Source organism: Saccostrea echinata, unplaced genomic scaffold (genome assembly GCF_033153115.1).
Source record: "Saccostrea echinata isolate AGI-Se365-2 ecotype Australia unplaced genomic scaffold, CSIRO_AGI_Sech_v1 ptg000064l, whole genome shotgun sequence".
Lineage (NCBI taxonomy): Eukaryota > Metazoa > Mollusca > Bivalvia > Ostreida > Ostreidae > Saccostrea > Saccostrea echinata.
In genome coordinates, this window is record NW_026889813.1 from 3,005,001 (window position 1) to 3,030,978 (window position 25,978).

At 31.2% G+C, this 25,978-nt stretch overlaps 1 protein-coding gene across 3 annotated transcripts in view; it reads right to left on the reverse strand.

Annotated features, from left to right (window-relative positions):
- LOC133175936 (EGF-like domain containing protein 2) overlaps positions 1 to 13,829 on the reverse strand; it is a 23,218-nt gene extending 9,389 nt beyond the window's left edge. The window contains exons 1-3 of one of the 3 annotated variants that reach the window (XM_061311091.1): positions 13,714 to 13,829; positions 1,095 to 1,143; positions 1 to 67 (exon numbers count right to left, since the gene is read on the reverse strand). The exon at positions 1 to 67 is cut by the window's left edge and continues 56 nt beyond it. In XM_061311091.1, the coding sequence (XP_061167075.1) occupies positions 1 to 67; positions 1,095 to 1,140 (113 nt within the window). In that variant the 5' untranslated portion in view covers positions 1,141 to 1,143; positions 13,714 to 13,829. Of the gene's footprint in view, positions 68 to 1,094; positions 1,144 to 2,884; positions 3,005 to 12,292; positions 12,510 to 13,713 lie in introns of those variants that run through there. The other 2 variants (XM_061311089.1, XM_061311090.1) reach the window with 2 other exon arrangements.
- Between the last annotated feature and the right edge of the window lie 12,149 nt (positions 13,830 to 25,978).

Consider the following 25,978-nt stretch of genomic DNA (forward strand, 5'->3'; position numbering starts at 1 on the left):
AAATAGTCACAGGGGGCGTTATTTTTACAGTTGTATCCGGCATTCAGACAATTAAAAGATGCAAGACCTAAAATAAATAAAGTAATTGAATTTTTTTCTATAATTTTTCATTTCAGTTGTTGGTATTATATATGTTATTGAGATTGCTTTTGTTTATTCGATGAGTAGGAAAAATATTATAGTAGTTTCACTGATGACAAAATACTAACTTTTGATATAAAAAAATTAGTTTATAAAAGGGATATTACAGGGAGGGTAATCAATGGCTTAGTGGATGAAAAAAGGTATGTCTTCAAATTCTTGAAAGAATTAAATGCTAATATCATATCTGAAAAAAGATATGTTATGTGTACTTAGAAAGATGCAAGACTTAAAGGAAATAGTTGAATTTTTCCCTATATTTTTTCATTTCAGTGATTGATATTGTGCATGCTGTTGAAATTGATATTATATATTCGATGAGTTTCACTGATGACAAAATATTAACAATTGATATCAGAAAAACGAGTTTAAAAAGGAAAATTAAATTTATGGTTTTCTATAGGTTTAGTAAATGAAAAAAAGGTTTGACTTCAAATACTTAAAAGATATGCTATTTGCATATCTGAGCATAAGATAGTTTAAAATCTTTGAGATATGAAGAAACTATAACAATAATAATAATAAAAAAATATTTCTTAAATGTACGAAAAAATGTCAGAATATTTCATTTTAAAAGCCGATAGAACGAAGTGATGATTATAAATTTATACATTTTTGTTATGTAAAATTTTGTACGAAAATAAGGTTAAAGTAAAAAGAGAATTGTCAGTTAAGGAAAAAAAAATTATGCATTACTTTAAATATACAAAAATACAAATTTCAAAAACTGTCAACTCTTAAATGTTTTTGCAATTAATTTGTACAGCAATTATGATTTACCTAAGATATTCCATGCTTCCCAAAACTTTTTAGTTTTATTATTAAATTATTGTGGCTTTAAGGGCTTTAAAAGTTGTGGACATTATGCAATTAACAAATTAGATATATATGTGGTAATATGACAAACCATTTTTCAACTGTATATTTTTGTTGGTGAATAGCTTTGTACTTACCAACTGCAAAGCTGGATAGCAAAACAAAGGGACACAAAGGTGACATTTTCTATGAAAAGCAAAGAAAAATGATTGTTTTTTGTGAAGAAATATACGAATTAGAATAAAATTATTGTAAATTGCTCTAATTTATCATAAACCCTCAACAATCTTGCACGATAAATGGCATACACGATCCTTCAGATTTGTATGCGTTTTTTTAAAAGAAAACCTATATGACAAGTTGAAACAAAAGACTAATTTTTCATTTTTTTTTTTTGGTACAGCGACATCATGAAGATATATACCTTTTTTTTTAAAAATAATTTTCTTTTATCTTTTTATCTTCACGTTTATTGAATTTATGTTTAACATTCAGATTGAAGAGCTTTGCAGCAGACAGAATAAAATATAGCTTGCAACTACGTGTAAAATTTTACCAAGCTAGTCCTATTATTTGAATATCTTTATTGGAGTTAAATTCATGTTCAAATGAAATGATAAAGATTTAATATTGTTTCATAGTTAGTTGCACTTTCTTTTGCTTGAAGTATTTTATATAACTCTGCCCAGAAAGTCAAGATAAAAAAAAGGGAACGCAGAACTAAACGACATAATTGTTTTATGATGAAATTCTCGTTCATGCCAGTTGTACCAGACTTGAGCCAAACAAAGAAAAAGTATTGGAAGATCATTTACAAGAATCAGCCGAAATAATAAATTTCTAAACGAATGACAACACGCAATAGTCATTACTAACTAATTGTGCTGTTTTATGTAAAATTCAATCTTAACTTTTTGAAAGATTCCCATTAATACTCCAAGGAACATGATTTTGAAAACATAAATGAAAAACAAGTGCAGAGATAGCAAAATCTATATTAATATAAGTATCCTTATATTTATCTCGTCAGTAAAGATTTCACCTTGATGTTGAGAATATTATCTGATAATGCCATCATTGGTGTCTATCAATTGATTCCAAAAATTTCTATTTATAGCAAACCAAAACAAAGCAAAACAAAAAAGAAAAAAAACTTTTAAAATAATAAAGTTTATAATAAGTCTTTCAAAATAAACGTATTCCTCATTTTAAAATATATGTATTTGAAATTTTGGTGAAAAGAAAGGAAATTAGTAGGAAAAGGTTTAAATTGTTTTGTATTTCGAAAAATAAAGTATCATTGAAGCGCAGTTTTTAACAAACCAACAGACAGTCAATGTTCGTTTGCCATGATTAGATTTACTCAGTTATAGTAACTATAGTGCAAGACATTAACTCCATAAATTATTGTTGATAATGTGCAGATACACGATGAGCGTGATCATAGAGAAAACTCGAGAGCTGCTCTTGTTAGTAAAAAAAACAACGATCGGGTATCTACACATACCACCAATATTATATTGGGTAAATACTACTTGCAATTATTTAATTACGCTTAATGACTTAAGTATAAGAACTTAATACTTACCTTGAAATATAACATTCACTAATAAAAGTAAAACACTATTCTCTATCAAACCAAAACCCTCATTAAATATATTATATGGTTGTACACAGGATACCATAAACTAAACATATGATAAGTTACACTAGGGATGAAATTTAAAATAATACCTGTCAAACAATTTAAAGATTGCAATACCTTGCAATACATTACAAATATATGTTCTTTGTGTCCTATTTTGGTTTTAGAAAGTAAATTTACATCAAATTAAGAAATAAATTACTCTGATTATAGCTAAAACGATTTCAAAAGAAATGAGTAGTTAACTTTTACAGATTGATTTAACATAGTTATAACATTTACCAAATGCAGAAAAATTTGCTGTCAGACCAAAGCACTTTAAGATATTCCGTTCCAGTACAAATTCACCCATTGTGAAGGCATCTGATAATAATGTTGATATTATGATATGCAATGGAACTACTGTTGTGCAGTGATTTCCAGAACTAATGGAAACGATGTTAAGACGGTTCTTATATATGTAGACGCTATTTTGGTGGCTCTTAAAGTATGTTGAATCCTTGACGCCTTGTGATGATGGTGTCTGTACGTCCCAACAACTATTGCCAGAACATCTACAGATGTTTCATGTTTTCGGGCAACAAATGTTACATTTAACAACTGCATTATTTGTTTCCGTCTCTTAAAGAGTTGTATTCTACTCTATTAATTTACGTTTTGTCTGCCGAAGTATGAAACGTACTTTAGAGAATATATCTATCAACAAGGCCTTGTTTGTTTATAATCAATTGATAAACTGAAGGGAATGATTCAACATTCTGATAAGAACAAAGGAACTTTTCAAGGTTTAACAAGAAATGTCCACATCTAAAAGCAAAATTGCAGCTTTAAAAAGAATAATTTCATGATTCATTTATTGATTGTATATTGTTTTACGTCCCATATCATTCGAGAATTTTTCACTCATATAAAGATGTCACCATATACCGATGAAGGGCTTCAAATTTCGACCTTTACTCGACACTCAGGGTCATTGAGCAGTGAAGGATCATTAAAGTGCCAACGACTGCCCCGTGTCACGGTCCGAAGGACCCGCAACTTTCACTTCACAAGTGCCGATCGCACGGCGAAAGAACAGTTGCTACCTATTTTTCATCGACTTAAGCTAGTCGTGAGATTCGAACTCACGTCCTTCCGATCACAGAGCGAGTGCTCTACCGACTGAGCTACCGTGACGGTTATTTCATGATTTAATCCTATGTTACTTAATTCGTTCTGTACAATATATCGACAATACATTCAGTAAATATACGACTTGTTTATCATTAACTGCAGCCGAATTTTCTGAGATTGTAGAACAATCGTATTTCTAACAAATATACATCAACTATTGCTTCCAAACTTTTTAATTTCAAGAAAACTTTACAGGGCTTAGATATTGAACATCTGAAACATAATCCTCCAACGTGTTTATGTTCTTCATCGTACAACTATAGCCTGCTGGACAAGCCATTACTGATGACGTAAATATAGTTAATGATGAGGACCTTAAATCACTTATTTTAAAAGGGCATGAGTTTAGGGAACCCCGATCTTTCAATTAGCGTCATAATTCCATAAATACTATGAATTCTATGGAACTTTTTCATAATGGATTAATGTATCAGATGGAGGTTGAAATATCGCATAAAGCGATTGAGGGACAATATGAAAACCATCTATCCTTCCCTGTTCTGTAATTCAGAAGTGAAAAAAAAAATAAGATAGATTACACGATCAGTTACTGATCCCAGCTGACAAGGCAGGTAACAACAATGTCTTTGTTGGTAAGATTCATTATTTTAATTGTATGTAAGGGGAACTGGGATTTAATTCTGCAAGTGGTAATCCAAATTGTACCCTTAGCTCCTTCTAAGGAGGAAGTTCTTCAAAATCAGTTTAAATATTTTTAATACATGTATTTCAAACAATCAAGTTGAATTACCATACCTATCCTGGATTCCCAAACTACATAAAAAATCCTTACAAATAAAGATACAAAGCGAGTTCCAAGAAATGTTCTACCAAGCCTCTTTCTTTACTCCTCACTAAAACATTAGCAGCAGAAACTTTAAGAGTACTGCACAACAATATATTTGAGAAGTGGTGTAAAACAGATGTGGATACTTAAAAATTCCAAAGAACTTTTAGAAAATTTGAAATCACAAAAATTTTACCAAAATCAATCACAGCAAAACGTACGACTTTTCTACACTTTATACAACGATTCCCCAAGATAAATTAAAGTCCAGTTTTTTGACATCTTTGACAGCTGCTTTTTCAAGAAAAATGGAAATCGTAAATTTTCCTTCCTTATCATTAGTCATTTGCAACTTTATTTTGTTAAAAAAAAATCTGATTATACATACAAGAACTCTAAAGTTGATATTAAAAAGATGCTTGAGTTTCTGATTGACAATATCTATGTAGCTTTTGGAGACCAGGTCTTCCAACATTCTGTCGTAGTTCCCATGGGTACCAATTGCGCACTGTTATTAACAGACCTATCTTTGTATTCATATGAAGCAGAATTTATTCAAAATCTTATACATGACAAGAAAAAAACACTTGCCCTAGTCTTCAACTCGACATTAAGATAAATCGACGACGTATTATCAATTAACAATAGTTACTTCCATTCATATATCGACTCGATATATCCCAGTGAGGTAGAAATAAAAGACACCATAGAATCTGACACATCTGTTTCACATTGGATATTTTACTAAAAACGTTAATGGTGACCTATCAACCAAGCTTTATGATAAACGCGATGACTTTAACTTTTCAATCGTCATTCCCATCGTCATGTCAATCGATCGTCATGCCCTTACTTATGCAGCAATATACCCTTATAACCTGCAAATGGGTTTTATGTCTCTCAATTGATTCGATAGGCAAGCGGATGTTCTATGTACAGAGAATTTCTAAAACGTGGCAAGCTATTGACAAACAAGTTGATGAAACAAGAGTATCAATAGTCTCGTGTAAAGTCATCTTTTTCGCAAGTTCTATGGTCAATACAATTACTTTGTCATACAATCCATCATTAAGTCAAATATTGACTGACGTTTTTCATATTAATTCTTAGGCCATTTTTTACACACTGAATTGTCTACGGATTTTTCCGTTTTTTCCCGATTATGACAGGGAACACACGGCGGTTGTGACCGGTCCACAGGGAATGCTCACTCCTCCATGGCATCCGATCCCACTTCTGATGTTCTAGATATCCGTGTTTACTCTTCTCCTGTTTTGTATTGTTTGAATGGACTTTTGAGCTTGAATACTGTTCATTATCTCCGTAAAAGTGCATATCTGCATTAATTCTTGGAATATAAACATTTAAATCCCTTAAATTGTATTTTTATTGATACTTTTATTTTACTCGAAAATAACCATTTGGAATTCTTAAAGGGTAAAGAAAATAACTTCGATAAAATTTACTGCTGAAAAAATACTAGTGGACCTAAATTTGGTACTTCATCAAGAGACAACTTGTGTTGCACTTCCTTTTCTAGACTGAATTATGAAAAACCAAAAACCACTTTATCACAATCCATTTTGAGTTATTTATTCTTTATAAATGTATTTATTCCAACTGCAGCTCGTAACTGCCAGATGCCATATCAACCGCTTTGTATAAATATCTAACATGGTGTAACCGCTTTCTCTTATAGAATTTTCATTCGTAATCTGCATCATTTGGGTGCAATTAAAAAGCAATAAAAATTCATGATCCCATTTTTTATTTTATTAAGGTTGCAATGACAATTTGTAAATTTTGATAAAGTACACACGGTGCTAATGACAAAAGTTATAGAATTCCTCTGGTAAATGAAATTAAGTATTAAAAAGTATTTAAGTAAACTTTATACGACTTAACCGATTATTCCTTGTCTTTAAATGTCATTAAATAAAGGAAAATTTATTTACTCCTGAAATCATATAGCTTGACTGCTAAAGATCAAATTAAAGTTTGCTTCATCAAAACTCTTGAAAATAACCACAATATTCCTTAAAAAAAATGCCTATGATGCATGTATTCTACATAAAATATTTAAAGCAACATTCTCAATTCAGAATGTAATGGGAAATTAATGAAGTCAATGTCAAGTTCACCGATCCTTTAATATTATATAATATTATAAAAAAAATTTAGTGACATGCATTTTTTGAATAAAATATTTTATGTCCTACATGTATCTCTCGGTGTTCGATTGATAGATTTGTAGTTATTGAATGTATATACTGAAGCATATGAAAAATTACTTTGCCCCCCCTCCCTCGGCAGAAAACATGGACCCGTGTTAAGAAATAGGTTTTTTTCACGTTTGGAAAAAAGTAGATTAGGTAGGGGTATTTTTGCTTGTCAAGAAATTTCAGGGTTGGAATTTTTTTTTTTTACTTTTTGACCCCCTAGAAAAAATTCCTGGTGCCGCGCCTGGAAGAGGGTGGAGGAATGGGAAAAAAATGCAGATGGAAGAAGAAAAAAGGTTGACCTTTCGGCTTTTGAAGTTAGATTTTCGTCCTAATGTGCCTAAAATTTGGGGTTGGAGGAATTTCATTTTTTATTATCTATTACTGTAAACATCTACGTAACGATATTCTTATACAAAATTTTCAGAGTGTAAATGCCAATATGGATATATAGATTTCATTGCTTATTCTTTAAAATGTGTACAGAAGATTCTTATCATATAAAATATTAACACACTGTGATAATGATTTTATGAGAAGGTTTGTACATGGCAAACGTCATAACTGTTTGTAGGAAATTGGGCGCGGATCCAAATACTTTGTGCATATTGGTGCTTAATGTGTTATTCGCCACTTCTCATTTGCCTTTTTCTAAATATATATTTTTCTTTTGACCAACAAATCCTTGTGCTTTGTCTGAAAATATCACAGATTTCCACTGTACTTATAACGTCTAATTTTTTTGTTCTTGACACGTTCGATATTGTCCCCATTTTACACATGGTGTCTAATTAGCCTTTAATAAACAGTTCTAATAGATGTAATTAGAATATAAAATCCGCTGACAACTCGTATTATATGTTATAACTTTCCACATGCCCCTGTTCTAAAAATAGTAACACACCACTTTTAATACAAACGGGGAGTAACTCTACAACTTTGAGCGTGATCAATGCCAACAAATTTCAAATTGACTTTTCATCCAAAAAATATTTGATCAAATTAAAAAAAAACAAGGGGGGGGGGGCACTTTGAGAGGGACAAGCGGGACCCTAGGGAGTTGTGGTATAACTTTCATTGCAAAAGCTCAAAAGCTTTTTGAGATATAGCCCGGAAACGAAAGTGTCACACACAAATAGAATATATGAATTTACGACCTTTACCTTTGACTTTTTGATTTCAAAATCAATAGGGGTCTTCCTTACTCCAAAGGAAGTTGTGGTTTCATTGCAAAAGCTCAAAGGCTTCTCGAGAGATCGCGCGGAAAGAAATGTGTTACAGACAGACAGAAATACAAACAGACGGATAGACAAATCCAAATTATTATCCCCAACTTCATTGAAATCGGGGAACAAAAAACGTTATGCATTTGTTTAGTTCAAAGTCTCAAGATCAGAAAGCTTTGTATTTGTAAATAGAAATAGAAATTCATATTTCAAAAACATCAAAGTCTTGTTAAAAAAGGAAATTGAATTTTGCTTATATGAATTTTTCTTTGGAAACAATTAATTCAATGTCTTCGGTTAATAACCCAGATATTTAAAAAACAAACAAACAAACAAACAAACAAACAAAAACTTTTTCCAATTCTTCTAGGGCCTTATTCTCTATCATTAAATATCCACCATTGATATTCATTTAAAGCATTTTAGAAAAGAAAAGAATATACCAAGAGAATTTTTCAAAAATATAATTATCTAAGCAGTAATTAATTAAAGGAGTGCATAGAGGTTTATTAGGACAAGTATTTCTTTTAAAATAAAAAAAAATAAATAATAACTAAGAATATCAATAAATGCTGTGGAGGAAAAATGTACTAAATTATTACAAATAGAATAACTTTTTTTATCAGAGAGATTTTTTAAGATTGATTTTTATTGACTGAAAATAGAGGGAGATAACTCTTCAAGGAAAGGTCAAAGTCCTAAATTTGGACTTATTCCTTTCATACATACCGAAGGTAAAAGGTAAATATGTCTAAATATACTGAGTATGTACCCATACATGTCTGTCATGTATTCACTCTTATTCAGTCCGAGGCTGTTATGGATGGAATACCTTAAAAAGGACTTGTGTAAGCAATATACATGTTGAATATTAGATTCCAACATCTGACAATTTGAAAGAGATGTGGAAAAACCAGAAAGACAGACAATAGAGAATGGAAACCTTGGCACCCCTCATCTAAATGGGCGACATGATATTGAACACAAATTTTTAAGAAGTCCTTTGTTTATTAACCAAAATGTGATTCAGTGATTCAAGTAAAAAGAAAACAAAGACTAGATTCGTAAAATGCCCCAAAAGAGAGAGAGGTGCAGCAATACCCTTCGAAATATTTTAGCAGTTCCATATAGATTGTTTGTAATGTATAAAATTGTCCACTAGCTTTATACCTACCTCTGAAAAAAGAACAACAACTAAACTATAGACTCCTATAGTTCACTGTTGTTAAATTAGTAAATCAAAATCCTTTAGTACATGTATTTGCAAAAGTTTAACGAATAATCAAATTATTTTTTTAATAGTAAAATGTTCATAATGGTAAATCAAAGTATCAAAGCTCAAATCTTATAAATCAGAGTATTAAAAGTTTGTTTGGTTGTTTTTTTTTTGCGCAATATTAAATGAAAGTTCCATTTATAATATTCATTATTTTAAAGTTAAGTATCAATGTGGGTTTATTGGCACTATAGTAGACTATAGTCTACTATCGTAAATCAAATTTCGATAGTAATGTCAAAGTTAATTTCAGTATCAAAGATTTTACTTTAGTAAATAAAACTCCCATAGTATTCACTATAGTAAATTAAAGTACACATATGTACATTCTTTAAGATTTTTGCTATAGTAAATCAGAGTATCAAGGTCTTATAAGAAATAAAATTGTGGCACTATAGTGAACTATAGTAAATCAATTTAAAATTTATTGTCTTTAATGACGTATATAGTGTACTTTTATTATTATACTATAAATTACAATATTACATAAGAAGATTATTTTCGTAATTTTATTGGCTGAAAGGACGTCACATGAAATTCTTATTTTTGTGATATGGACGCGAAAGCCTGCACGGAATACGAAATCGCACTACTCGCCGTTCGGCTTAACCAAAGTTACATAGAACGTGACTTCTTAATATAAAAAACATGTTTTAATCATTGACGTAATGACGGCCAAGTCTGTTCATTTAGGACTGTGTCAGATTATTCACTTTGAGTGATTTTACTCAGACACAGAAAATGATAGCAACCGAGCTAGCTTGTTCGTTATCACATTCTGTGTCTTCGGTCAATATCACTGGACATGGGTCCTTACAACCACATATCGACCTTCACTGAGGTCCATAATTATATAGTAGTATTTTTGCTACCGTTACACCCACATGAGTACCTTTACTTCAAAGTACATAGGCAAAGAGATTTTAATTGTTTGCAATAATAATGAGAAGTTTTATTAACGATGAACACAGTATAGTTCAGATGAGCAATGGAAATGTGATGAAAAGCATATTCTTAATCAGGATGGCTATTCTTTTTAGTCATTTTACTTATATTGGACAAATATAATAATGATTATATCTACATATTGAAGTCAAGCAAATACAACATTTCCCTATGTTGTATTTTGACTGACATATTTCATATTAATTGTTAGGCCTTGTTTTTATACTAATTTGACTACGGATAATTCTTTCAACCTAATCATCACATCATCACACAGTGTGACCGGTCGGCAGGAGATGCTCACTCCTCTTAGGCACCTGATCCTAACTCTGGAATTTCCAGCGGTCTGTGTTTTATGTCCTGTCCAAATACTTTTTTTTGAGATCGAACACCTTTGGTTATTTTTGCCTATTTTAATTCAATCAGGTTGAGTAAGCCAGTTGGCCTAAAATATATTTGGAAAGCACACTTAAACATTATTGTTTTATTTCTTTTATTTAAAGATTAGTTTTGTGTGAATTTTTATGTATGTTTTATGTTTATGTGTTTGTTCTGTTTTTAAAAGTGACCCTTATTGTTTTCTTATACTCTATAACGATGATAAAATAGATACAATTGCTGTTACGCAACAAGTTGAAAATGTATGTTGTCACGTGTTACAGTGCTATTTCATAGATACTGTGTTACAAGAAGACGTACGAAGGGTGAAAAAAGAAATGTATATCTCGAAATTTTTTTTGAATGAAATTATATTTTTTGTTTCAGAAGATTTGTTTTATATATATACATATATATATATATATATATATATATATATATATATATATATATATATATATATATATATATATATATATATATATATATATATATAAACGCTTTTATTTCTTCTTCTCTGTTTCTTTATATATTTAAGTATTCTTCATATTTATCACCGATCACTGATTTTTCTTCGATATATATGAATGGGAAAACAAAATATTTATTTCGAATTATCTTGAAAGAACTAATTTGTCTCACACAGTCTTGTATTTTTTTCTGAGACTGAAATATACAATCCTTTCTTTAGTTACAAACTTGTAGTACGCAGACGTTAAGCAGTTGATTAGTCATTGTGCATAAACTCACGTCTTGTATTTTATTTTTGCTCCTACATTTTGGTTAAATAAAAAAAAGTACATAAATTCATGGTCAGATTATTAATTAACACACGTCATTTTATTGACATAATTTACATATCTTCTTTATCTTATGGACAGTAATTTAACCATCATGAAGAAAAAAAAGATGGTCCACATTAACTCAGACAAAAAATGGCAGTGTCAACCTTTAATGTTATGGGGGAATTATAAATATTTATCCAGAAAAACCACACATGAAAACACTAGACAACTGATAAATTCCAAATGGTAGCCAACCACAATAATAATGAAATCCTTGTTGTTTTTAGTACAATTCTAAATATATTAATAATTAAAAATTATCAATTATCAGAGAGATCGATGTAAAGGATAATGAATTCATCTTCGTGTTGATAGAGTCACGAATAGCCCTGTTATTGCATTAAACGATTGAAGGTCTAACGTCACGCAATTAACAGGAGTGGTATCTGTTCATATATCAATTACAAATTAAACAACAGGCGTTCGGCATGAAATAAACGTATGACTTTGAATACAATATGGAAAAATGATTTTCAATTGTGAAAGAAAATGTCTTTTAAGTATGAATTTTCATTCTTAAGGGGAGGGAAAAAAATCCGAAAAAAAACTTCAATAACTGTCGCGCAATCTTGAACAATCAGTGCTTTTTAAATGCCTTTTTAAAGCCTTATATTCGTACAATTCTAGTATTGTTAATAATATTCAGATATATAAAGCATAAAAGATGGGCAAATGCATTACACAAAAGTAGAATAAAAATCATTAACTTGCAGTTCCTCCATTAAATTAATGCATTCACATTTGAACTATTTCAAAAATAGACATAAGCCATTAACAAATTATACAAATGATTAATTTGATAACCGTTTCATCACTTACCAAAAACAAAAAGCAAACATACCTACTATGTCCAAAGCTACTCCAAAGGTGTTGGGGCGTCCAAATAGGCTAATGAATTGCTCCCATGAATCATTTACATATTCGCCATTAACATTTTTTCTTGCGGTTCCAATTTAAGTGTGGAAATCGAGATTGAATAAATGTGATTATAATAATATACACATGAAAGCACTATGTGCATAAATTGGACGTGAGGTGCAGCTCATTAAGAAGATAATTCATTGCACATGCCAACAAGTAAGTAAAATTTTTGTTGCTTTTAAATTAGTATATTTCTTAGCTTTGTTTTCATCTATAACATATATATAATGGAACAATAAGATTCTTTATTCTTAATTCTGTTCAAATACAAAACTTATGATTGGTTGTCAAATTTTTTATTTGTCATGCGTGAAATGTTTTATTATTATTTTACGCAACTTTTAAGACACGCGAGTCATTCACAGAAATAATTGATAATGCATTTCACTGTACGGAATACTTTATGAATTTGCTGCTTTTTATAGCTGTTTTATCGTTGTTGTGATAATCAGCACCACTTAATATTTTAAAAAGCTGCATTTAAGGCATGCGCAGACAGTACAAGAGTTGTAAGGGGTTGCGGATTGAAAGAGTGAGTAGGGGGTTATGTAAGATATGAGGGACGAGGAGTTTAAAACGAATATTCTGTCCACTATTAATTAGCACTCCGAGAGGGCATATACATAAATGAACGGAACTCAGCCACATACAATTGTCAAAGTGCATTTCTGAATGTTCGATGTACGCAAGCATGCCATTCAATTAAGCGATTTAACAAAAGGAATTAAGAAAAACATGAAATATATAATTGCTTAAGATAAACATTTCCAGAGAGGAAAATAAAGGGAAATGGATGGAGTAGAATTAGAGAAATCGGAAAGGAATATATGTTCATTGCATGTTGAAAGAAAGGTGTGGTTGTTTTGGTTGACTCGTTGGAAAGAACCAGAACTGCAAAAATCATTTAACCCGCCTGAGAAAAACTTGAAAGAAATTAAAGGGGGAAAAAACTGACATTGTGTTTAATGTATTATCTAGTGTCAATCCTTTGCTCCTTTTATAATTTTGAAAAAAAGGAAACTAAAAAATAAAATAGAATTTAATTTTGAACCTACTTCGATTTAAAAATTCTAAACATTTTGCATTGAATAATATAAGGTTTTACTTTCCTCTTCAAAGTTATTCATCAATTGAAATATGAATTAAATTTATCTTATTACATTCAAATTTAAAGTACACAACTTTATTCAAAGCGCACATTTCAATTAAGATGAAAAAAATGAAAATTTTGATAGAAAAAAAAAATAATTAAAGCTTCAGTAAATACTGATTTCTAACTGATGGTCTAAAATTTCCCTTAATTTTCTTATTACACATAATTAAGAAATGGTTATTTCTTACCTTATTTAATCTGGCAGCATGTGCAGTGAAAGATATAATTTACAGAAAAACCAGATTTGTGAGACTCTGAAAAATGACAAAAAGTTATATAACAATTATAAACTTCCTGCCTTTTCACACTTCATACAATATATCTTAATCCCATCTGTTAAAGAAGACAATATTTTTTCGTGTTCTGGCATTGTATTTATGTAAAATTTCAGGGTTATTTCTGTAAAAAAATATTTTTAACGAAGAACTCGGAAATATTTGTATTTATTGCTTTAGGTGCATTGTTTGAAACTCTTTTAGTACTTTTTTTAAAAACAGACATCATATCATTGACATTAGAGCATTTCTGAGCACTCTGCAATATTTTTGCATTTTTATTGTTTGTTTTTGGTATTTTTTGTTTTGTAGTTTTTATTTATTTTTTCTTTTGTTCGATTTATTTTTTAATTGTTATTTTCATAGACATGTACTCTTCACCAGCAATGGATTTGGAGAAAGTTTATTGTATGTTTAGAATCTAAATTTTTTCATTAGGAATATATATAAATGATTGATTGTATGTTGTTTTACGTCCCATTCGAAAATTTTTCACTCATATAGAGACGTCACCATATACCGGTGAAGGACTTCAAATTTTGACCTTTACTTGGCACTCAGGGCCATTGAGCAGTGAGGGATCTTTATCATGCCAACGCCTGCCCTGACACGGGGCCTCGGTTTTTAAGGTCTCATCCGAAGGACTCGCAACTTTCACTTCAAAGCGCATGGCGAAGGAACAGTTGCTAAACTTTTTTTTTATCGACTTAGGTCAGTCGCGGCCGAGATTCGAAATCACGACCTCCCGATCACGGAGCGAGCGCTCTACCGCCTGAGCTACCGTGAACGGTGGAATATACATGTATGTAAAGTGTACCTAAGAACGTGCAAAAATGAAAGTCTCCTCTCTCTCTCCCTCTCTCTCTAAAACATATTGTTCTGTATATCAAATACAAAATAATTCCATGAAATTCCATAAGTAGTTTTTTTAAATGTGCATGAATGTGCGTTCTGGAAAATAGTTTAATGACCAGCAGTCTTTATCAGAATGTTCAGGGTAAAAAACATTTTTGAGACAAAGATGCAGCTTCTTGCCAAAACATCTTTCTCTTACCATACATTCTTGAGAGGAAAAATTCGTTTGGAAAACGACTAGATCTATTTCAAAGAACAAAATTGTAACGTGTGTTTCTGCGGGCATAGCATAGCATCGTTGCTGAAAGTTGGGGGCAAGCCGGAAAAAATAATTGATAACTTGCCTAGATAAAACATCTTTTACAGGCAAAAAAAGAAAATACATTTTTACATTCTCAACAGTGAAATAATTTGATTTATTTATTGAATAAAAGTGATATTCTCTCACAGTGTGAAAGGATACCAAAGTGATATTCTCTCATAGTGTGAAAGGATATCAAAGTGAAAAATAATTTCTGACCTGTAATAAGATAGAAATAGTGACTAAACCATCTTGACAGAGACTTAAACTGCCAATTTCTTCCCAAATTTGTTGCTAAAATCCATGTTACAATGTTTTCAATCTCACAACTGCTAAACTATGAAGTCTCAACTACTCAACTATGACGTCACAGCCTATGACACTGTCTTAAGAAAAGATAGAGGCAAAGGGAAAATTAAAGAAAATATAAAAAACAGAAAATTCAATGTTTTGTAGTTTGATATGAAATTTATTTCACTCGTGAGACAGGATTTTTTGATATTTTTACTCGTGCTTCGCACTCATGAAAATATTAAAAATATCCTCTCCCATCATGAAATATATTCCATATCCAACTACAAAACATTGAATATCCTCTATGTATAACATTATTATGGGAAAATGTAGGGGTCACCCCCCTCTCTCTCGATGCTCTGTGGTTGTTTTGTATAATATTGTAAATACAAACACATTATGAAAAATTATTTCAGCGCTATGTATATTGAAATAGTCTTATTGCTTTTACCGTAAAAATTCTCTTTCATCCCTCTATTAGATATCTCAAAGCGTTTGAATTACCTTTTAAAGAAAGATTTTAGGAAGCCATGGCTTGTGGTTTCTATTTATCTTTAATTTGAAAAATTATAATTTTGCCTTAAAATGCTGAACTAGTTCTTCATGCAATGCCGTTAACATTCAAATATCCAATTATTATTCATAAAGATTATTCATGCAATTTGTTTTTAAAAATAAACAATGACTGCCTGATATTTATAATAGTATTATAAATATATATGATGAATTCCTTATAGCGACAATTCTAGACAAATTGGGAAAATGCACTCGTTCGGCTTCTGTTCGACATGATGTACCTAATGCTATCCTATATTGTCTAATTTTAAATATTTTATATTCAACTTAAAATTCAGGTTTCCTACTGATGTCGGTAAATTGTAAGATTTTAAATCTGATGGTCTGAAAAGAATACAAAGAAATTAAAGGATAATCAATACGAGGCGTACATAAAAATCTAATATACGCAAGTTATGCAATTTTATCAAACTATTAATCTAAATTACTGATCAGATTGATGAAATGTAAGATAACAAAAACTGATCAAGCTCAAAAGTCTATTTCACCAATACAGATTCTCAACAGAAACAGCGTGGACCACTGAAAACAGGTGGGATCAGGTTCCATGAAGGAGTATCATCCCTTGTCGACCGGTCGGTCAGACCCGCCATGTGCCTCTAGTCATAATCGGGTAAAGGTAAAATCCGTAGACGATTCAGTGTAAAAATAATGGCCAAACAATTCGTATGAAAAACGCATGTCATCTTTCTACCTAGTGACAGACTGTAAACAAGGACATTGTATAGTCCATAAAATTTGCGAAATATTAACTTTAAACGAGTTTGTTGATATCCTTGTATGATCAACTTATTTGTCAATAGCCTCCCTCACTTAGAAATTGTTCGTAAGTAGATCATACTCTTGCCTATCGAATCATCTCGGAGACATACACTCTAGATAAAGGTGGTTATGGTGGTTTAGGTATATTGATATACATACGAGGGTTGTTCGAAAAGTTCGTGGACAATGTCAATCCTCGTTATACTACTTTCAAGAATTTTAATAAAAGCACATTATCATATGTAAAAATATTTATTTCATTGATGTGTGAAGTTTCATTCCATTCGATTTAATAGAAATTAATTTACTTTATTTTAAAATCCACATGTTTGATAACCCCGGAGCAAACTAAACAACATTATACCGTCAAAAATGTAGTGTCATGAGGTTTTCAAAATATTCTCCCTCTACATTTCGCACAGTCTGGTCCAATATCTGCTCATTTAAAACGTGTCTCTTTCAATTGAAATTCATTTTGTTAATAATTGTTCCAGTAGCATAATTTTGATTGTCAATGTTTTCTTTTTTTTTTTTTTAAAAGCTTAACTATGCTTTCACAAGACCAGCAACCGTGAAACGCCTTTCTCTTTCCAAGACCTTACGAACTGAACGTTCTGGGGTTGATTCTTTACAGATAATCCGTTTTCTCACAGATTGCCCTCGTCCGATACAGATGCATTCATTCAAATACCGCCTGGTCCATTTACACACACATATCCATGACCCGCTTCTGAGATATTTCATGCTTCCTACAACATTTTCAGATTTTATCCTGACGTTTTCCAGAGTACAACAGAAAATTGTATCTTAAACTCCTGCTCCGTAACGTTATACGACGTCACCTTTTTGCCTTTTTCAATGGGGACTACCTATCTTCAGAAATTGATTTCTTTTCCATGAAGCAAACCATTAAGTCATAATTTGGAATGTGAAGCGATGTAACAATTCTTAATTTGATAGTTTAGATTTATTTTGGTTTTGAGCCATTTTGCAGAGGATATGACTACAGACATTAATAAGTGTATTGTTTGTAAATTACTAAATTTTGACTTGCTCCGCGAACCGATTTTCGCAGTTTTTAACCACTAATAAGTTTAAAATAATTCAAGATATTTTAAAAATTTTAAATACAAATCATTTGAATTTATTGTTAAAATATTTCTACCAAATTTGGATATAATACGACGTTAAATAAAAAAGATATGACAGAAGTCCACGAACTTTCCGAACAACCCTCGTAAATAAGGGAAGTTGGAGATAGAGAAGTTGAAGGAGACACTTTTATAATAAAATGTAGGAGTTTTATGAAAAACGTAAGAATGAAAACGAAAATTGTTAAATAATAAAATGTCTACGATCTAATTTTTTCTTTCTGGAATTTTGTGAAATAAAAAAAGTTGAATTTTTTCCCTAGTGTTTACAAAAGAAAACAAAACCTGACTTATGGAATTGTATACATGAACGTATTAAATCTATTTTACGTGTACACTTACATGTAAAAGAATTATAATTGTTCAGCGTAGTTGACAATTTAATTATATCAGCCTTGAATTAATCTAACCGAATGTACGTAAATGTATGTCTTATTCTTCATAAATATCATTAATATCGAATGAATACATGAACAATAAATGAACCACCTTTCAAGGAATTTGGAATTTTACCTTCACGAATACACGTACGTCTTAACACATCCAAGTTAGTTATCTATCTAAAGCAAAATATAAAGATATAAATAAAGCTGTCTGTCAAATAAGTGAAAAAGGTAAAATGATTATTAAATACCTTTTATGAGAAGGTTAATATGTGATAATTGTAAAGCATGTTTTTGTAATGAAAAATTCAGGCAAAAATTCCGCCTAATTCTCATAAATGTCAGATAAGAAGTCCTTTTCATAAATTTAAATAATAATTTCTTTTCAATTTTACTTTTTAATTGGATCATCAGAAATAAAGCATTTCATAACAAAATGTAGCTATTTATAAATATAAACATTGTATATTTTTGTCTTGATGATAAATCTTAGCTTAAAAAATTATTTAAAACAGAGAAAATACAGCAGATAGATTTAATAAACAAAATTTTCAAAAAGTCGTATATCGTAAATTAAATACCACTCTAGTACGTCTCTCCTACAATCTCCTGAATCTATCAAATCAAAGGACCATTTGATAATGTTTTCATACGATTCATTGGTCAAAAATCAATTTCAAGCTTAAAATAAATTCCAAGGACTTCCCCAAAAGTACATAATAAATAAGGTTTGAAGAGGAGTTTGGGGTCCACGTTAGAAATAGAGATTTATTACATGCCATGAGTCATTCTGATACTCCTGTTTCAATTATTTTTCGGCTTCATTGGTACAAGTATTTTGGGTCTGAAATTATTTGGAACATATTAATCATATCCTCTTTCAGTTTAGTTTATTTAAGTTTATTCACTCAAATCATGTATAATGGTCTATGAAGATCAAAAATTATACATAAATAAATATTTAACAACTTTATTTCTGAATGAATAGCACGATGGGCAGAAATATAATAATACATTATATATTAATAACATTATAAATGTAATCTATACATGGAAGAACACAGAGAGAGGATAAAAACAACAATTTAAGGTTGTCTCGCTTTGCTATAAAAATTAGGTTTTGCATATCATAATTAGATTTAAAATGAAACATATTAACAATTTAAGATTTAAAATGAAATATATGCACAATTTAAGATTTAAAATTAACACTGTATATTTTTGGTCTACTGAGTAAATTTGATGACCTATTACAGGATTTTCGTCTGTTCTCTTCTGTATTGTTCACCGTCTGCAAATAGAACATTTTTAAACATCGGCACATCTTTTTTGACAATATCGGTCGATCTTACCCGTCATTATAAGTTAAAGGGAAAAAACTTTGAATTTCATGAGATGTAAGGGTTTGAAATGCTTGCATAACTCCCAATGTTAATTAAGTCTTTGAAATTTTTTGCCCCTGGAAATCTTATAGTATACAGCATGGTCCTCTGCCAACAAAATTTAGAAAATCTGCAAATTTGTATATCCTGATTTATATATTCTTGTATTTATCCTATCCTTCTTTTTATAAACAAGGAAAAACTGGAGACCAACACCCTGAGATTGAAATTGCGGATGATTCTCAAGTGTGGATACCGAACGGTATTCAATAGGGTTTGTACCTAAAGTTGTAAACTTAAAGATATAAAACAGATTACCAACACTTCGTGAGAATGCAGCAGTAAATTCATTTTGTTGACCGGTTTCGACTAGGGAGGGTAGTCATCAGAACAATCAAGCATGTAAATTTATCTATTGAAGTTGAAAATGCGGATGGCGTTGCTATAAACAAATAAAAGCGGACTGTTTAATAACAAGTACATATGAGGACCTGCTTAACAATGGTATTTTATACAAGATATAATCAGTTTACGTTGTCTCTAAGGCTCTTTAATACTTAAGATTTAGTAAGTAAATGATTTAGTAAGTAAATGAAATAATTGTTTTTGATGAATAAAAATGTTCATAAATTCTGTGAATTGTTACTCTTCTAATTTGCCATCCTTGTTGCAGTTCAGGCTGTTTCAGTAGACGTGTGACTTCACAATGTACAAAATACGGGAATTTTGTACAGCGTACATACTAGAGAAAGTCATGTTACATTTCCCATAAAATTTGCGGTAACATAAAATATAGTATATATAGTTTCTTTGAATTTTACTTCTGTGTAGTCCTACTTTGCTGAGGAAAATAATTACATTAAATGAATTAGTATTAATTATTCATTAAATGATTATATATTCATGCTTTACAATCTCAAAGCGAGGTAAGTTATTGACAAAAAAGTCGATAAAACAAGAATATCAACAGTCTCGTTTAAAGTCATCATTTCGTAAGTTCTATGACAATGACATTGCAGCAAATATATCCATCATTAAGTCAAATGCTGACTAGCTGTCGATTTTCATACTTATTATTAGGCCATTATTTACACACTGAATGGTCGACGGATTTTCCGTTATTTCCCGATCACGACAAGAAGAACAGGTGGGTGTGACCGGTCGGTAGGAGTGGTTCAATCCTCCATCCCACCTGATCCCACCTCTGATGTTTTAAAAGTCCGTGTTTGCCCTGCTCCAAAATTTGTATTGTTTATTGGACTTTTGAGCTTGAATAATGTTCGTTATCTCCCTATATTTTATTCTCTACTAAAAGTTTTATAAAAAAGTATTAGGTATAGCATTTGAAATTTGAAACCTCTGATGTTTTAGTTTAGTTTGGTTTGCTCCTGATTTGTATGGTTTGAATGGACTTTGAGACTGAATACTGTTCATTATCTCCATACTTTTTATGCATTGTAGTAAAAGAAAAGTACAAGAAAAGAAAAGATAATTTCTATGGAATGTTCATAAAGTTCACTGTAGTTTTACGATGAAATTCGTTCAGAGGAAACATAAAGGCATGCAGGTTCTCGCTACAATTCGTCAAAATATTGTGAAGTTGATTTTTTATATGATGGAGGGTGGGTTGAACTTCTACTTAGTTTCTTGTATCCTTTGATGTTTTTGTTGATTCTTTTGGGGGTTTATTGTTGTTATTAGAGTTTGGGATTGCAGATAATAGATTCTTTACATTCTTTACATGTTCACATCATAAGCGTTTCCTTTGTTAGACCCCCGTAATCAAAGATTCGGGGGGTATATAGTTTTCCCTGTCCGTCCATCTGTCTGTTTATCTGTTTGCCTGTTTGTCCTCAAAAACTTTAACATTGCCCATAACTCGGAGGTATGACTTTCATATTTCACATGTGTATTCCTTGTGAAAAGACCTTTCTTTGTTTGGCATAATGTTTGACTTTTTGACCTTGGAGTTTGACCCAGTTTTGCAATGCTTAAACCAACTTTAACCTTGGCCATAACTTTTGAACAATTGGTGCTAGGTCTTTCATACTTCACAGATGTAATCCTTGTGATAATACTGTCTTTTGAATATCAACACCTTTGACTTTGGAGTTTGACCTACTTTTGAAGTACTTTAACCTTGGCCATAACTTTTAAACAATTGGTGCAAGGGCTTTCATACTTCACATGTGTATTTATTGTGACAAGACCTTTCTTTGCTTTTCAAGTTTGACCCTTTGACCTTGGAGTTTGACCTACTTTTGGAAAACTTTAATATTGGACATAACTTTTGAATAGTTGGTGCTAGGGCTTTCATACCTCACATGTGTATTTCATTTGACAAGACCTTCCTTTGGATACCAACAATTATGGCTCACTGACCTTGACCTTGCAGTTTGACCTACTTTTGAAAAATTTTAATCTTGGCCATAACTTTTGAACAGTTGGTGGTAGGGCTTTCATACTTCAGATGTCTATGTCATGTGACAAGGCCTTCCTTTGGATACCAACAATTATAGCTCACTGACCTTGACCTTGCAGTTTGACCTACTTTTGAAAAACTTTAATCTTGGCCATAACTTTTGAACGGTAGGTGCTAGGGCTTTCATATTTCACATTAGTATTTCTTGTGAGAAGTCCTTTCCTTGGGCACCATTAATTTTGATCATTTGACCTTCACCTTGATGTTTGACCTACTTTTGAAAAACTTTAACCTTTTCCATATCTATTCAATGGCTGCTGCTAGGGTATTCATATTTCTCAGGTATATTTCTCGAGACAATACCTTACTTTGGGTACCAACATATTTGATTTGCATTTGAGAAAGTTTAACCTTCACTTTAAGTTGCCATTCAGGGGCATCAGTGTTTCACAAACACATCTTGTTTTAAGCAAGGATTTTAAATCAAATATCTGTTCATTAATCGTATTCATTCTCGTATTCCAATATTCATAAAGTAGGCGGATGAGACTTGTTATAAAACAGTCCGCATTTTATTTTGTTTATAGCAACGTCATCCGCATTTTTTACTTCAATAGATTTTACATGCTTGATTGTTCTGATGACGACCGTCACTGGTGGGAAGCGGTCAACAAAATAAAGTACTATAGTCCTGCTAGACACATCATTACATGTGACGAAAATATTTTTGATAATGAAGGCCTTAAATCATTTATTTTATAAGGGCCGAAATTTAGGGAACACCGATCTTTCATTAGGCGGTGGTATAATTTCATAAATATAATGAATTCTGTTGAAAATTACGGCAGATGATGGACCAAACATTAAAAAGACCCTGACACTTTTCAGAATGGATGAAAAGTATCAGATGAATGTTGAAATGTCGCATAAAGCGATTGAGGAGCAATATGTCAATTATCTATCTTTTTTCCTTCAATAGAAAAAGAATTAGATAGTTTACACGATCAACATGTAATGCCAGCTGACAAAGCAGGTAACAACATTGTCTCTATTTGTAAGATTCATTATTTTAATTGTCTTTTAGAGGAGCTGGGATTGATATCTGCAAGTGGTAATCCAACTTATACCTATAGCTCTATTCTAAAGAGGAAATTCCTCAAAATCATATATCAGTTTTATATATTTTTAATATTCCCAATAATCACACTGATTCTGAATTACCATATTTATACTAAATCCTAAACTACATAAAAATGCTTACAAACATAGATACATAGCGGGTTCCAATAATTGCTCTACCAAGTCTCTTTCTTTACTCCTCACTAAGATGATCTCTTCATGAATACTGAACAACAATAAATTCGAGCAGTGGTGTAAATCAGATGTGCATACTTATAAACTCAAAAGAACTTTTAGAAAATTTGAAATCACAAAATTTTACCAAAATCAATAACATTAAAACGTACAATTTTTCAACACTTTATACAACCATTCCCCACGATAAACCAAAGTCCAGGTTTTTGACATTATGGACAGCTGCTTTTTCAATAAAAATGGAACTTGTAAATTTTTTACCTTCTCATTGGTCATTTGCAAAATTATTTTGTTAAAACATTCTGATTGTACACACAAGTTCTTCGAAGTTGATATTGAAATGATGCTTTCGGTTTCTGATTGACAATATCTATATATGTAGCTTTTGGAGGTCAAGTCTTCCAACAGTCTGTCGGAATTCCCATGGATATCAGTTACACACTTTATTATCACACCCTATTATATATATATATATATATATATATATATATATATATATATATATATATATATATATATATATATATATATTCATATGAAGGAAAATATATTGAAAATTTGTACATGAGAAGAAGAAAACACTTGCTGTGGCCTTCAACTCTACAGTTAGGTATACATGTATCGACGACGTATTATCAATTAACAATAGTTACTTCCATTCATATGTCAACTCGATATATATCCCAGTGAACTTGAAATAAAAGACAACACAGGGTCTGACACATCTGTTTCATGTTTGGATATTTTACTAGAAAAAGACGTTAATGATAACCTAACAACAAAACTTTTTGATGAATGATGACTTCAACTTTTCTATCGTCAACTGCCCTTATTTATTTAGCAATATACCCTTATCAACTGAATATGACGTTTATGTCTCCCAGTTGTTTGATGAACAAGAGCAGGTTTACGTACAAACAATTTCTAAAACGAGAAAAAATATTGATAAACAAGTTATGAAACAAGGATATCAACAATCTTGTTTGAAGTCAACATTTCGGAAGTTCAGTGGTCGATACAATGCCCTTGTCAGCAAATACAATATATCATTAAGTCGAATGCTGACTGACGTGTTTCATACTAATGTTTGGTCATTATTTACACGCTGAATTGTCGACGGATTTTTCCGTTTGCCCGATCACGACAAGGAGCACACGACGGGTAAAACCGGTCGACAGGGAATGCTTACTCCTCCTGGTACCTGATCCAACCTCTGATGCTTCTAGAGGTCTGTCTTTGTTCTGCTCCCGATCTGTATTGTTTCAATGGACTTTTGAGATTGATTACTGTTCGTTTTCTCCATATTTTATGACAAAATAGTCAGTCAATAACAGCTATAGTTTAACATTAAAGATTTGGGTTGTGCCAAGCTCATGGGATTCTCCAATAGAACAAAAGTAAAATGAAAACTCATATGTTTGATAAAAAGGACAAGACCCTCATAATCAGGTTAAGTCGTGGTCCATAATTCTTTTGTTAAACTACTTTCTTTCATGTTTTGAATTTGTTTTAATTTGTAAGTTCACCATAAGAGTAAAGAGATTAAAAATTGAAAACTTCTAAAATTTGGACTGTGACCCGTTTCTGTAACTGAGTGTACAGATTTAAATAGGGTCTAATAATTAGAAGGATATATGTCAGTCAAAATACTAAATTATATCTCAAATCGAAACTCCTACTTTATTCATTTATCTGTTTATGTTTGCTTCAAAACGAATACTGAAATCCAAATTAATTATGCTATTTATGACTATGACCACAGATTTGTCCATTGATGTCCTTAGATAAGATGCTTGACCTTTCAAGGATTTCGGAAAATCGTTTAAAGGAATGCTTTCAAGGGATCACATTGTGTTTATTTCACATGGTGTCGACTATAATTTATTGTCTTTAGCTTTTTATTGTTGACTGTAACAAAAGCAATTTTGTATAGAGCTTAATGCTCACTTTAATCGTGCAAATACTTTGCCTGCAAAATTTCCAGGAGGAAAGACATTGTACATTATCAAAATTTTATCAACTTAGCCTCATCGTTGAGCTAAGGATCCTTGGGAAAATGATCATCAAATTTTGCAAGAGGGCGGGCTACCTGGTCATTTTATTTTCATCCAGACACATGACATGTTAGACTTTCCATGAGTAAATTACATTTTTGAAGATTTGGATAATGTTTAGCTCAGAACACACACGTTTTTATTTTAAACTTAATAATTCGTTCCCTTTGCCTTTCATTATGATTATCAGCATAGTTTGAATCGGGAGAGTAGAAGCAGGACACTTGAATCATTTATGTGACGTTTAACATAAAATAAGCCCTTACTGATGGTCAGATGAGTATCATGAGGTTTTCAGGTTATGGCCACTTTAATACACCGCCCGAAGCTGAAACTCTAGTCAAATTTGTCTTCAATTTTACAGTTTAGTGAAGACTTAATGATCATTACAATAGTTATGCAGCTTGTCTATTAATGTTCGATATGATAGATAAGGTAAATAGTAAGATAAATTTCAATGTACATGTATGACCAATTAAGTTCCAACCTGGGGAATGATCTATGGACTTGAGGGACATGAATTGTTGTAGGAGTCTCCTTGCTTATTATAAATATGTGAACAGTTTTACTTACTTAAAGCAAGACGATAGATAACAATGATCGAAAACAGAAAGCAATGAGTCGCATGAGTGCTAAGGTGACCTAAAACTTGTAAATTAATCATTCGGTTTTCTCACATCGACA